Source organism: Harpia harpyja, chromosome 5 (genome assembly GCF_026419915.1).
Source record: "Harpia harpyja isolate bHarHar1 chromosome 5, bHarHar1 primary haplotype, whole genome shotgun sequence".
In the NCBI taxonomy this organism is placed as follows: Eukaryota; Metazoa; Chordata; class Aves; order Accipitriformes; family Accipitridae; genus Harpia; species Harpia harpyja.
Window position 1 is genome coordinate 65,335,108 of NC_068944.1, and position 13,327 is coordinate 65,348,434.

The 13,327-nt window shown below is 41.3% G+C and overlaps 2 protein-coding genes across 9 annotated transcripts in view; one reads left to right on the forward strand and one right to left on the reverse strand.

Annotated features, from left to right (window-relative positions):
- COL14A1 (collagen type XIV alpha 1 chain) overlaps positions 1-4,688 on the forward strand; it is a 126,163-nt gene extending 121,475 nt beyond the window's left edge. For 3 of the 8 annotated variants that reach the window (XM_052787147.1, XM_052787148.1, XM_052787153.1), the window contains 3 exons: positions 1,207-1,284; positions 2,240-2,395; positions 3,758-4,688. In XM_052787147.1, the coding sequence (XP_052643107.1) occupies positions 1,207-1,284; positions 2,240-2,395; positions 3,758-4,083 (560 nt within the window). In that variant the 3' untranslated portion in view covers positions 4,084-4,688. Of the gene's footprint in view, positions 1-1,206; positions 1,285-2,239; positions 2,396-3,191 lie in introns of all 8 variants that reach the window. The other 5 variants (XM_052787149.1, XM_052787150.1, XR_008235199.1 and 2 more) reach the window with 4 other exon arrangements.
- Positions 4,601-13,327, reverse strand: part of MRPL13 (mitochondrial ribosomal protein L13) — a 43,322-nt gene continuing 34,595 nt past the window's right edge. Inside the window, exons 7-8 of the mRNA XM_052787157.1 lie at positions 7,256-9,981; positions 4,601-6,671 (exon numbers count right to left, since the gene is read on the reverse strand). Of these exons, the coding sequence (XP_052643117.1) occupies positions 9,957-9,981 (25 nt within the window). The 3' untranslated portion in view covers positions 4,601-6,671; positions 7,256-9,956. The remainder of the gene's footprint in view (positions 6,672-7,255; positions 9,982-13,327) is intronic.

Below are 13,327 nucleotides of genomic sequence, written 5' to 3' on the forward strand. Positions count from 1 at the left end.
AGGAAAAAAAATACCTTCTATTGCTTCCTGCAAAGATGAGGTGTCCTCCAGATGTTTTTCCCTAAAAGGTAATGGTTACCTGAGCAGAAGGGAAGGAAGGAGGCCAGTCAATTGAAATTGTAGATACTGTCCTATCAAGGGGCAGCAGCTGTTTTCTTTCTACTTTGTTTTTATGAAGGTGCTCTATGTTGGCTTTGACTCTGAAAGTATGGAAGCTGTGAAGCAGTGAGAGCAATTACCAGCGCTGGGAGGTCTGGAAAATGGGGGGAAGGTCCCACAAACCAGCCTGGACTTGGTGTGTCTGAATCATCCAAATCAAACACAGACTTTACGAGAGTTTCCAAGTTGCCGGTGGAAACTCAGGGTCTGGAATTCGTAGTTTTGACACCTACTTTAGTTCAACACCACTTATTGTGATCGCTGTGTATAGAAAGTGTTTTTATAGGATGCCATAGTGGTAGTGCAGAAGGAGATGGAAAGCTGAAAGAAAGTAGTGCCTTCTCTGGATTACTAGATCTGTGATCTTCATGGATCAGACCCAATGATAGAAATTTAGGGCCATGAGGAAGTGCAGGAACAGAATGCAATGGCTGTGCATGTTGGAACATCAGAGTTTCATAACTGGGAAACTCTTACATTGGGCTTCATTTGGGGGTACAGATTTTGACTGCGCTGAAACTCCTTTCTTGCATTTTAGCAAGACTCTGCAATAACCCACTATAACTCTCTCCATTTATGCTTACAATCATCTTATGCTGAACCACTGTTTGGTGGGTGAATGTTTGAAGGAAAATTGGCTGTAGCATTAAAATTTTACTTTTCTGGGCCACACAGTAATTTATAGACAGCTTTGTAAGGCTCTGAGGATTCTTCTGACTTACAGTAGTTGTACCTTGGTATAGTCCAGAGGCAGCTTTCCAGCAGGAAGTGCAGCCTGGAAACTGGCTGATGCCTCTGCATACCACCTCAGTGAAACCACCATGGCAGCAGGAATGTTTAAGACCCCAGGAATGCCATGTTTCCCTCAAGAGGCTGTCAGGGAAGGGAGGGAAAACGAACCAAATAATTCTTTATTTTTACCTCCTTCCTTCTTTGCCATCTGTTTTTAGATGAAAAATAACATATGGAACTATAATCCTGGTTAAATAATAAACACTGCACACGGTTTTGTTCAAAATGTGACTCTGATGAGTACTATTTCCTTAGGTTTACCAGGCGAGAAAGGAGAAAAAGGCAATCCAGGTGTTGGCACACAAGGACCCCGAGGCCCACCAGGATCTACAGGTAAAGTTATTGCGTTTGAGGTATCTGGATTAGACCACTCCGACCCACGTGCAAAGCAGCCAAGGCCTGCGTGGCTCTGTCCTCCGCTTCTAAGGTTTAAGCAGCTGAAGAATAAGTAGTTCAGGTACCTTAACTGTCATAATGTTCTTACTATGTCATATGATGTTGTGATGTGCCACGTGATGGTGTCATCATTACACAAGTATTTTCCTTTTCCCTGTGATAAACTGCTTCTCCAAAACCTTTTTTAATGTTTTAACTATTTTTTTCAGAGATAGGGTCTGGAAGGGGAAAAAATTAATCTGGATTAATTGCATTTGTTTTCTCATTGACTCAAGGTCATAACTAACTGTGACTTGACAGAGAAATGTATATTAATTAAGCACATTAATCACAGGGATTTATATTTAGCTCCTGAAAAAGCAGAGAGGGTGATATCCAAGTTCTGTTGAAACAGGTGTAAAATTGCATTGACTTCATTAGGATATTCTGGCCATTAGATCACCGGTATCAAGGCACGGCATTACCCAGAAGCTGTATTGAAAGGGAGTGGGGGAATCAAGAGCTGCATAGGCATCCAGGGCTGTCCTCCCCCCATGAAACTGCCTTTCTGAACATCTGACGCTCGGTGAAACATTTGCTCTAGTATGAATTTCTGGCTAAAAGCTGTCTCTGGCAAGGAAGACAAAGCAGTGGCCAGAGAGGTGGCTCATCAGGAGTGGGTCTCCTCTCCGGCTGCTGCTTTGACTTCCTTGCCAGAGGAAGGCTGCAGCCTTTCCCTCAGCTTGCCCGGGGGAGTCAGAGCCAGGATGCCTAGCTCCTCCGCTCAAGCTATCTCCTGGAAGTGTTTGTAGCACACTCAGTGCTGTGTTTTCCAGGCCTGCAAAGGTGGCCTCAACTCCCTGCTTTTATGAAAGACGGCTACTCAGATGTTTCATCTCCCTTTTCTACACAGGACCTCCAGGAGAAAGTCGAACCGGCAGCCCGGGACCACCAGGATCTCCAGGCCCGCGAGGTCCCGCCGGTCACACAGGACCCCCGGGCTCACAGGGTCCTTCTGGCCCGCCAGGGTACTGCGATCCATCCTCCTGCGCTGGTTACGGCATGGGAGGTGAGTAGTCGGGAGTCAGGGTGGCTGCTGTTTGCAGAGGCAGGGGTGGCACTTTATAACAGCCAAAGTAAGATGGAGGCTACTGGTGAACGTTGCACTAAAAGGTGGTAGCTCCCCAAAAATATGCGTGGCCAGTCCTGCTGTATTTTGTGGGACTGCAGCACGAAGAGAAGGTGACCCCAGCATAGTGACCAAAGGAAGTCCACCATCTGATCGCAGCCTGTAAAATGGATCCCGTGTAGTGGGTTTTCGTCCTGTATGTGTTTGTGTAGTTGTATGAGCCTGCTCCATCTCAACAGTCTGTGTGTTGAACCCCCACCTCCTAATGTTCGTGACAGCAGAGTTTTTATTTGTAGTTTTTCAAATGTGTTGCTCAACTTCCCCTTCTGTGTGCCTCTGAATGGCATGAGAGCATGACCCTTACTAAACCCCTAGTAGTGTAACCTGACACAGGGATGCACGCGTCCGTCATTAACCAGTGAAGCAATCCGGAGAAAATGATTCTTTCTACATCTCCTCTGCATCCTACTTTCCCGTCTCGTTATAGCACGGAGAGGCCGTGGGAGGAGGTTAACACAATCACCAACAATTACGTCGCCCAACCTAAAATTGAAATTTATTAGTAAAGCAGTAGTTACTACAAATGTTACACATAAGGCATATTTGTTTGATGTTTACGGTTTAATCTGCCCGTGGGCTGATTTGTATGTTTTACTTACCTGAATGTTTTTGTTGTCGTCTCTTCCTATCCTTTTCTCCTCACTTCCCCTCCCCGTTGTTCATTTCCTGTTTTAAGGCCCAATCCCTTACAATGGCTACCAATCCCGAAGGTGAAAGGCTCATTCTGGTTCAGGTCTCATTTGGCTGAAGGTCAGAGATGGATGCTGAACTGCTCTGTGCTTTCCATCAACGATATTGACTACCACTAATGAACTTACTAGCTGCTGTATATGCACTTAGCTTCCTTGCACTGCTAAAAATTATTGCCTGACCCATTTTTGCCTGTTAATCATGTATTCTAGACCATAATTGGAATAAGCTAAAGCAGGCAGATTGTGCAGTGTATAAGTACAGTATTACAACTGGACATTTGACAAATTGTGGTGGTGGTTTCCAACTAACTTGGCTGTCTGTTGGTGGGTTTCCAATTGCTCCAGCTTATTAATTTTGTTACATGTTTTCACTGTTTCTTTATGTGAATAAAAGATGTGTATTTAAAGATTATATATATATATACACTCACACACATTATATATAAATATATCTATATATGAAATGTCAATTTCCTAATGAGTGCTTTAATTTTCTACTCCCCTTCTCCTGTGTTAACCGTATGAATACTCTTGGTGGTGGTGGGTTAAGGTGGATACGGTGAGCCAACTGATCAAGACATCCCAGTAGTGCAGTTGCCACATAACTCCTACCAAATCTATGACCCTGAGGACCTTTATGATGGTGAGCAACAGCCGTACGTAGTTCACGGGTCCTACCCCTTACCATCCCCATACTCCCAGTCCTCCTATCCATCACCTCATCTTGCTCAACCAGAGTTTACTCCTGTTCGAGAAGAGATGGAAGCTGTTGAACTGAGATCCCCAGGAATTAGTCGCTTCACAAGGAAGATAGCCAAAAGGAGCGTCAAGACTCCAATACGCAAAAGGGCGAATGGAAAAAAACCCTCTCAGTGAACTGCTTAAAAAAGGGAAGTATTTTATGTGCATCTGTGTTTGGCCTTTTGTCCAGGTGCCTAACCTGTCACGGAAGATGTTTACAGGCTCTTATATTAAAGGAGAAAAAAAATGTACATGACCAGTTGACACAACAAATAATGCTATTATCTTGCATGCCAGAAGCTTAGTATGTTAGTGGGTTGGTGCTAGATGATGATGAAAGGTCACTTGTAGATCTTTCTCTGGAGTACTGTTCCACACACTATTCAAACTGTATCTAAAAAACTGCATCCGGCTAGTTGGTGTACGTGGAACCATTCAGAAAAGTTAACGTTTTGTTATCTGTGTTTTTCCAGTTGATTATGTTCTGTTAGTTTTGGATGAATTGCTTTACTAGCAGAGTAACCTACTAAATTCACTGGAGAACAATGCATAATCAGGTTTCCTTGAACCCAGCTTATTACCCTTTTGCAAAAAAGTCTTATGTTAATGGAATATTTTTTTTTAACCCGCATTATATAAATACACAAGAATGTTCCGTGGGAGCACACTGATAATTTATTGTGAACCTCTTTCATTTCTGTTTCATATGCAAATAAAAGTGGCAAGCTTTTATACGTTAATTCTGTATTTGATTGATTTTTAACTTGGAACAATTGTATCAATCTTTGGGGGACAGAATGTAAAGAGAAGAAAATATGTTTTCCTTTTTCAACACTTCTCGGCAACAGTTTTATTTTAAAGGATATAGGCAGTTAGTATAAACAATATTTAGCCTTACTTTTAAAATTATACATAAACAAGTGGAAAGAATAAATATGAGATGAGGTGGTCATACCATCTATGGGCATATATTGACATGCCAAAGTGAAAAGCCCGGCAGGTATAGTTGCAAAGGCAACTTGAATCAGCTGATGACGAAAGGAAGGAAAACCCCAACCCAACCGCTTGAGGGGCACAATGTAATTAACGATGTCAGAACAAACCAGGTAAATTATAAAGTGACTCAATAAACAGTTTTGAACAGCACTGTGGAGAACAAGCATCAAAGAAGGATTTAAAGTAGAAGCTCAAAAATGTTCATACATTGAAGTCATAGGTTTGGAACACTTTTAGTCCAGCCCTATAAAGACATGGAGAGAGGACAGCCTGTGGATCCCAGGGCTGTGCTCCTGCTCGCCCCTGACTGGGTTTGGTCCGTCCGTGCTCCGTAAGGAAAGACCCATCAGCTTTTGCTTCTGGCCACTGCCAGCCGCTCTCTTAGCTCACCAGGAAGAATACAAACAGGTACCTTTGGTGTCTAACCCCAAATTATCTGCCCTAGAATTCAACCTCATTAGTAACATAAACCATTTGTACATGTGACTGACACCCACAGCTGTGTATGTCACAGGGCAAGTTCTGGCTCTGTGGCTGCATACTTTCCTGTGCTGTGTTCCTGTTTTCCCATTATTTCTCTCACCCCTAGCTCCCACCACTTTATTGGAGAAAAGTGAGAAAAGTTGATAGAAATGTGAGTTGAATAGTCATTTCCTTACCTAGACTCGCATTTAAAGCAGAAGGCAGAAAAGTCTAACATAACTTAGGGACTTTATTGTTAAGCAGCTTAACCCCAGTTTACAGAATACTGAGGCACCGAATGAGCATGGCTGCGTGTGCACATGTGTAGGTGGCACAGCCTCGCACACACAGCTGACATTCAGAGAGATATTACTAAAACTAAGCACAGGTTATGGCTGCATCACGATTAATTTCCCTGGTTGCACTTGGCTGTGAACACCCAACTCTCTGCCCCCACCCCAGCTGGCACTCTCCCACCTACGTGTTGTACTGACACCTTCTAGAGTCCCGTCCCCCCGGCTGTGACGTGCCGACTTGTAGGTCCTGTGGAAGCAACTCTGAGAAGGTCACTGATGGAAAATCAGCATTCAAGCAATTCTGCCTGTGTTGTCTCAGAAAGACTTTGACCCTTAACGTTACAGTTCATAATTAATTTGCACCCCAGACTGGTCATCGAGCAACGCTATATCAAATCTCAAGTTCCTGTGGGACCAGGAAGAGTGGTAAGGCAAAACCAGGGATGTAGGGAAGACAGCACAGAGAGAGTCAAACTCTTCAAAATAAAGGCAATTGGTGTTATTTGTGCCATATTTGAAACAGATGGTAACAGCCTGACCAAATCCCCAAGCGTGCCTGTGTCGCGCAGTCAGTGTCACCTACGCTGTGCCCCTCCAACAGCTCCTGCGCCAGTCACCCCAGTCACCTGGGCTGGGGGAGCAGCTGGAAGCAGCACTGCACCCTTCTGCCCACGGGAACCCGGCTGCCCCCAGCCCGAGGGACACGCACCTGACCGGCTGCCAACGCAACCATCTCCCCCCTCGCGCCGTACGGGATGTACGTGCAGTGAACCAAACAAATGAAGAGATTACCTGGGGGTAATAAAGTAGGCATACTCATTACAATTTTATAACTTAATTTTATATACTAAACCACAAACTGTAATTGCAGTAGTTAATTTGCTTTAACTTCATAATGACATTTACTGGCGCTCCGCTAACCAGAATGCTTCATGTATCATTGGTCATATGTTTGCTTGCTGGGTATACCTTGGTGTCGTGGTTTAACCCCAGCCAGCAACTAAACACCACGCAGCCGCTCACTCACTCCCCCCCACCCAGTGGGATGGGGGAGAAAATTGGGAAAAGAAGCAAAACCTGTGGGTTGAGATAAGAACGGTTTAATAGAACAGAAAAGAAGAAACTAATAATGATAATGATAACACTAATAAAATGACAACAGCAATAATGAAAGGATTGGAATGTACAAATGATACGCAGTGCAATTGCTCACCACCCGCCGACCGACACCCAGCCAGTCCCCCGAGCGGCGAATCCCTGCCCCCCACTTCCCCGTTTCTGTACTGGATGGGACGTCACATGGTATGGAATACACCGTTGGCCAGTTTGGGTCAGGTGCCCTGGCTGTGTCCTGTGCCAACTTCTTGTGCCCCTCCAGCTTTCTCACTGGCTGGGCATGAGAAGCTGAAAAATCCTTGACATTAGTCTAAACACTACTGAGCAACAACTGAAAACATCAGTGTTATCAACATTCTTCGCTCTGAACTCAAAACATAGCACTGTACCAGCTACTAGGAAGACAGTTAACTCTATCCCAGCTGAAACCAGGACACTTGGTAATAAAAAGTAACTGGTGAGCACTACCGATTTATAAAAATGTTATTCAGGATTTGTATGTTCACCAAAAAAAGTAAGACACAGATGCATATGGTCAAGATTTTCTCCAAAATTCAGTCTCTGAATAATCAGGAGCATCTCCTATTTTTCCAGACTGCCTAAGAAACTTAAGTTGCTGACAGTGAAGTATTTAGCACATGATGAACTGTTCATGCCACCCAGATCTTACCAGTGAAGTGTATGGATGTACCTTGTCCTTCCACAAAAAAGAACATTTACTTTAACCTATTGCTTTTAAAAATACTTTTACTAGTTAACTAAATGTGGTTACTGACTTGGAAATGAAGTCTGCACATTCACTGGATGGGAACATTTCCTGGGATATGCCCATCTGAATGCCAAAGAAATGTCCGATACCAAACCATTATTTCATATAATGAAATATGATTATAAATAAAACAATGTTTTTCTTCCTGTATGATACTTTTATAACAGATATAGAAAACATAAATTTTCCTCACCAAACATTGTAGAATTTGGCAGATAGATAGATAACATATCAGCATCTTCTACTATACAGAAAACAACAGGTGCTTCATTTACTTACACAACAGCTTTGGCTTGAGGGTTTTCTGTGCAGAAAAGCGATAATGAACTTCAGGGAAGTAATTTGCAGAAGCAAAATAATTTTTAAGACTTATTTTGCATCACTCAACACTTAAGTTCAGTTTCCTCATTTGGTTTTCATAATAAAAATGTTGCTGCTTCATTCTTTAATACATTCTTTAAGTAAGGAAGGCGTGTTCCTGTGACTTGAATCAAAACCAGATTTTGGCTTAAGAAGGGGAAAAAAGGAAGAGTCTCTCCCTATGATCTGCCTTTACTGTCTGTTATTTCAGTAAGCTCTTTAACAAAATCTGTACTGTGTTGGGTTGCCAGCAGACCTACTCCTATAGAGGAAGAGCCACTTAAGAAAATACACTGCACAGCCCCAAACGGGTGTTTTAGTTGGTCAAGAGCACTGCGAGTCCAAAGTGTGCCATCTTCAAAAGCTGTGCCTAGATGGAGCGGTGTTCTGCTCGTCTACTTTCTTAGGCAGACAGAACGCTATGGATATCAACTCTCCTGTTGACAATCATGTAACATCTCCGTATCGAGAATGAAATAGTATTAGGAATGTATTTAATACCATTCAGCAGCTAGAATGTAGAGAAGAGTCAAGCTTGATGTTGTCAATCAGCACACTAGGGATTTAAGTGCAGAGCAGACTAAACATTATTAAAAAAAAGTAGTCCTCATTCTGTTCATTACTTGCCTACATTCATTACACAGCTCCTGGAGGTATACCTTTCCTGCCAACACGGTTTGCTGTCTGGATGCAATCTAGCAGACAGTATCACCTCTGAAATTTCATGCTGTCCTTGCTGCTCTGCAGTATTCCAGCAGTAAGTTCTGCTGGAACTGAAACATTACTCTTCCAGCATCCAAGAAACTCCAGACACTGTAAAATGCGGCAATCTTCCTCCCTGTAGCAAACGGGCCCTCTGTAAGCATAAACCAATTTCCCCTTGGCTTCATTTTCAGTGTTCCACGCACACAATATGGCATTCCATATCAAAAGACAGCCAAAGCTTCAGGAAGAAAAATTATGGTCAGTGACCAAATACTTCTTTGGTCATAAGGAACAGGCTAAACTATAGGCAAAGCATGTTGTGCAGAAAAACTCTTTCTGGAAGGTAGCTGAAGACTGCGAGATAAACTCCCACGGGACATAAAAAATGACCAATAAAAATCTCACCACCTCCTCATTCCTCCAAGATGCATCTTTTAATAATATTTTTCTTCTCTCTAACAGGACTACAGTATGCATTCACATGTATTTGGTACCTGCACTGCTTTCTCTGAAGAGTTGTGTTTTTCTAATGTCATTTGGCTCTGGAATAAGTTTGATTTTGCTTACCACCACCACAGTAACTTCATGGGTATATCCACCTAAAAAGTTAAGGGAACTGCAGGCCTGCATAGACATGCATTCAGCAAAACCTTCCCATTCATTTTTTATGGTATATACACTCCGCATTCTAGAAAAGGCTTTCAGAAGAACCCCACAATCTATTACAGAAGTAATAAACAGCTCAAGCCACTGGCTTTTTTACATCCCCCAAAGAAAGAATGAATTCTACACGAACAATTCCCTTTTTCTGAACTAAGGCTGGCATCCCCTCATTCATCAAGCTGTGTAAGGATGGATTACCTGTTTCACCAGTCATTTACTGACAGTGTGCCATTCGTGGGAGCTCTGTGACCATAATCATTCACTGCTCTTACAGCACGGAATTCAAGTGCTGCAACTTTCAGAGTGAGATACTTCATTTCAGTAAACAATGTACTGTTTCCATGAGATGTAAATAATCATTAAAAATGTATCAATTCTTTAATGATAGTATTAAAACAAATGTAATTAACAAATATCAGATCATACAACACATAGTACAGGTAGTATTAACAATATAATATCTATTCTTAGCTGTTTCAAATACAGTAATTTTTATAATCTTTCCAAATAAATTTTGCTAACACTCGTCAAAAACATTCTGTATAGAAGGGTTGACTGAGATGCACAGATGCTTCCATGTTAGAATTTTTTTTCAAGGAGGAGAGACATTCCTGATGGCACTTCTTCTTCTTTTATTGTTATTACTTTCTTCGAAAATCTTTAGGTCTGGGGGGAAAAAGAAAAAAAAAGGCACTTTAAGAAATGTATGGGACCTACAGTGGCTTTGCTTTAAGAATGCAGTAACAGCCATATCTATTTTTATTTCGTTATTCTGGTGCTTGAAGGTTTTGTGCTAAAGAAGAGTATTTTCTGGATTACGTAAAAAAGACGGAACAAATCAAAGAAGTTGAGTAAGACCTCTAAGAATTTACAGACACCAGGACTAGTTGGTCAAGGTGTTTCTTACAAGCCACTCCTACTTTCCTAAGCAAAACAAAAAGCATCTTTAACTGAATGCAGTCTCACAATGACTTTAAACACTAGTATTAATTTGTCTCCACTTTTAAAAAAATGAATAATTCATGCATAAGATGGCAGGTTTTAAGTTAACAGCATAGTCCACCACAATACCACTAGAGTAATTAAAACCGATGATTTAAAGAAAAACCTACTTTGAATCTTAAAAAGGGTCTGCAATCCTTTCTGCTTGGATAACAATGTGGAAAGCACTCAGACAACAGACTGCTGTTTGTAATCCTCTGCAACTTCCTATTCAAGCATATGTCACTACCTCTGCCTGCCACACATCCACCAGCTATAGAAACCACGTTCTCCCTGAACCTACAAGGTTCAGACTAGATCATGATTTTCAGAAGAATGCTAAGTCTGAAGGCTAGATGCAAGTCTACATCCCTAACAGGTCCTGGAGAGAAGTTAGGGCTCTGCCCAGTCGCTTCTAAGAAAACAAACAGTGCAGGCCGATGGTCTCTGATGGGCCCGGGATGCACACCGCGTGTGCACAGCATGAAAGGGCTGCTCTTCACAGCACACTGCACCCACACACAGACACACCGCCTGCGACAATACAACCTGTTATAAATACAGCAGCCCTTTATTCTTGACTCTTCTGATTGCTTCTCTCATATACCAATCAAAACAGGTAATGTGAACTGTGTCTCACTAGAACTGAACAAGAGATGTAATAACAAAGGTTTTGTAAACATGTAATTGGATACAGGGTCAGTGGATTTGCTGTGAAGTCTAACGAAAACAGCCTGGAATACAGGAAAAGCTGCAAGCCACAACAGTAAACCAAGTTAAATTTACAACAGTGGTAAATTTTATCATTAATTTCACTCATCAGTGCAAATTATTAAAAGCAGATAGCAATGGGAACAGGGAGCTTACTTTGGAGACAGAGTTTAGATGGCTGCAGAGATGCCATACAGAAACCTAATATTAGTCATTAAAATTGTATGTTGCAGATTAGCATTTTTCAACCAATAGCACTGCAAAGTTAAGTCATTCAAGCAATTCTTGTACGAGCCTGTAGGTTCTTATGTGAAAGCAACTCTCGAATTCAGGCTATGCTATTTCAAGTGTATCATATAAAATTTGATGATTATATGAATTTTAAAGAACAACTATGAAGACAAGCTAGTGTTCATACTGTAAGGAATCATAAAGCCTCTTTGTTTTCCATTTAAATGGCGTATTCTGTATTAACATTTGGACTTGTATCTTTTGTGCATGAAAGAACTGCTGTAAGCACCATATCCATTGTTTACATACTTGCTTAATGTTGGACTTGAACATACGCAACATTTGATGGCAAGTATGTGCTGGAAAGACAAGTCATATTTCCTAGAATCCTGGATTTCAGCACTCGGACATATTCCGCATTTTATAACTCAGATCTCATCTCTGCATACCAGAATATATATTTCATTGTATTACACTGTTTGTGGTGTATTAAGAGAGCAGGATTTTGAAAAATTCTCAGCAGTGACTTAGAAGTTTTACCACTGCATCCATCCTAGACAGGTGGACCAGTGTCAAAGGATTTTAGAGATGCAGCATGGTAAAGACATCATTGTCTTGCAGCTTATAGCTATTACTCTCTTTTTAAAGGCCGATTCATCCTCTTGCACATTGCTCAAAGGATTTTGCATTTTTCTTTGAACAGCACATTTGAAACATCAATCTAGGGTTAATGTTGGAGTGCTGCAGAGCTAGGGGTCTCAGAGTACTTTGTTCTGGGGAAAAATCCAATTTTTTTTTCTTGCTTTTTATCTGCATTTCAATCTTAATGCTCATTGTCTTAAAAGTTAAATGCATAAAACATTGGACTCTTAGTTTGCAGTCTTACAAAGTTAATGAAGCTTAACGGCAGGATTTTCTACACTGAAACACTTGTGTGAACAAATACAAAAGTTCTTAAAGCCTTTTCTATTGCCACAGTGGGCTTTTATGCCTACTAGTACTTGGCTTTTGGAGGCCACAATCTCTGCTTTTAAAGAGTCCTTGGCACTAGGAAAGCTAAGCCTTGAAAAACACTGCCTTTGGCAAAAGTGTTATAAATATTTTGTCAGACGAAGAACATGAACCCACAAAACCCTTGTCTACTCAGAGAGAATTATGAACTACTTGTGAACACCAATAGATAACTGCTCATTGATAAATGACATAAATCCATGCAAGAGTGTTCTTCTTTGATGGCAGCGCTTTTGCCCTTCCTCAGCAAAGCACTGAGATTATGCGTTTGGAACAAAGGAAATGATATCTCCTCAGAAATTCACCCAAAGGCAAGACTTCACATAGCTGCTGCTTCTTTTTTTTTTTTTTTTTTAAAAAAAAGGTAACATTCTTGGGAAAAAAAATTTTGCTGTATATTGACAGCAGGCTCCAAGACAAGGGGAAATAGGAGGCAGAATGTGGGAACTAGCATCTCCGAAATCTATGCTGAAAGGCAAAGTATTATGGGTTCACTGAAATATGCAACATTGGTCTGTGCAGCAGATGTCTGCCACCAAAACACGTAAAAAAATATTTGTCCCACTAGCATTTTATACTGCATATAAAAAGCATTAAGACACAGTCCAGTGAATTCTATGCAAAATACTCAGCAAATTAAATTAACAACCATTTATACTATGCCTCTCAGTGCTTCTCTCTCTTAACAAATACTTTACCATTGAGTAAAAGAAACTGAAGAGTTGGTCCTAAACTCTGATTACAGATTTAAAATCTCTTAAGTTCTCACAACTTTTTTCCATACTCACAGCTATCAGAAGAGGAATACAGTTGATGTAAAATTCTGACAATCCACAGTCACTGAACCTTACAAAATAGGTAAACCTGAACATATGTGCAGTTCATAGGATGATTTTTTGCTATGGAAAACAAAAGGTTCTTAGTTGTCCCCACTGTAACTGGTAGTGCTTCCCAAAACTCTGCAGAACTAAGGTATTCCACATAAGCATTATCTTTTGATACGGATGCCAGCCCTATACTCTTGAATGCTGAAGAAATCAAATGGACCAAGAGAGTTTTCCTATTTACAGGGAAACGG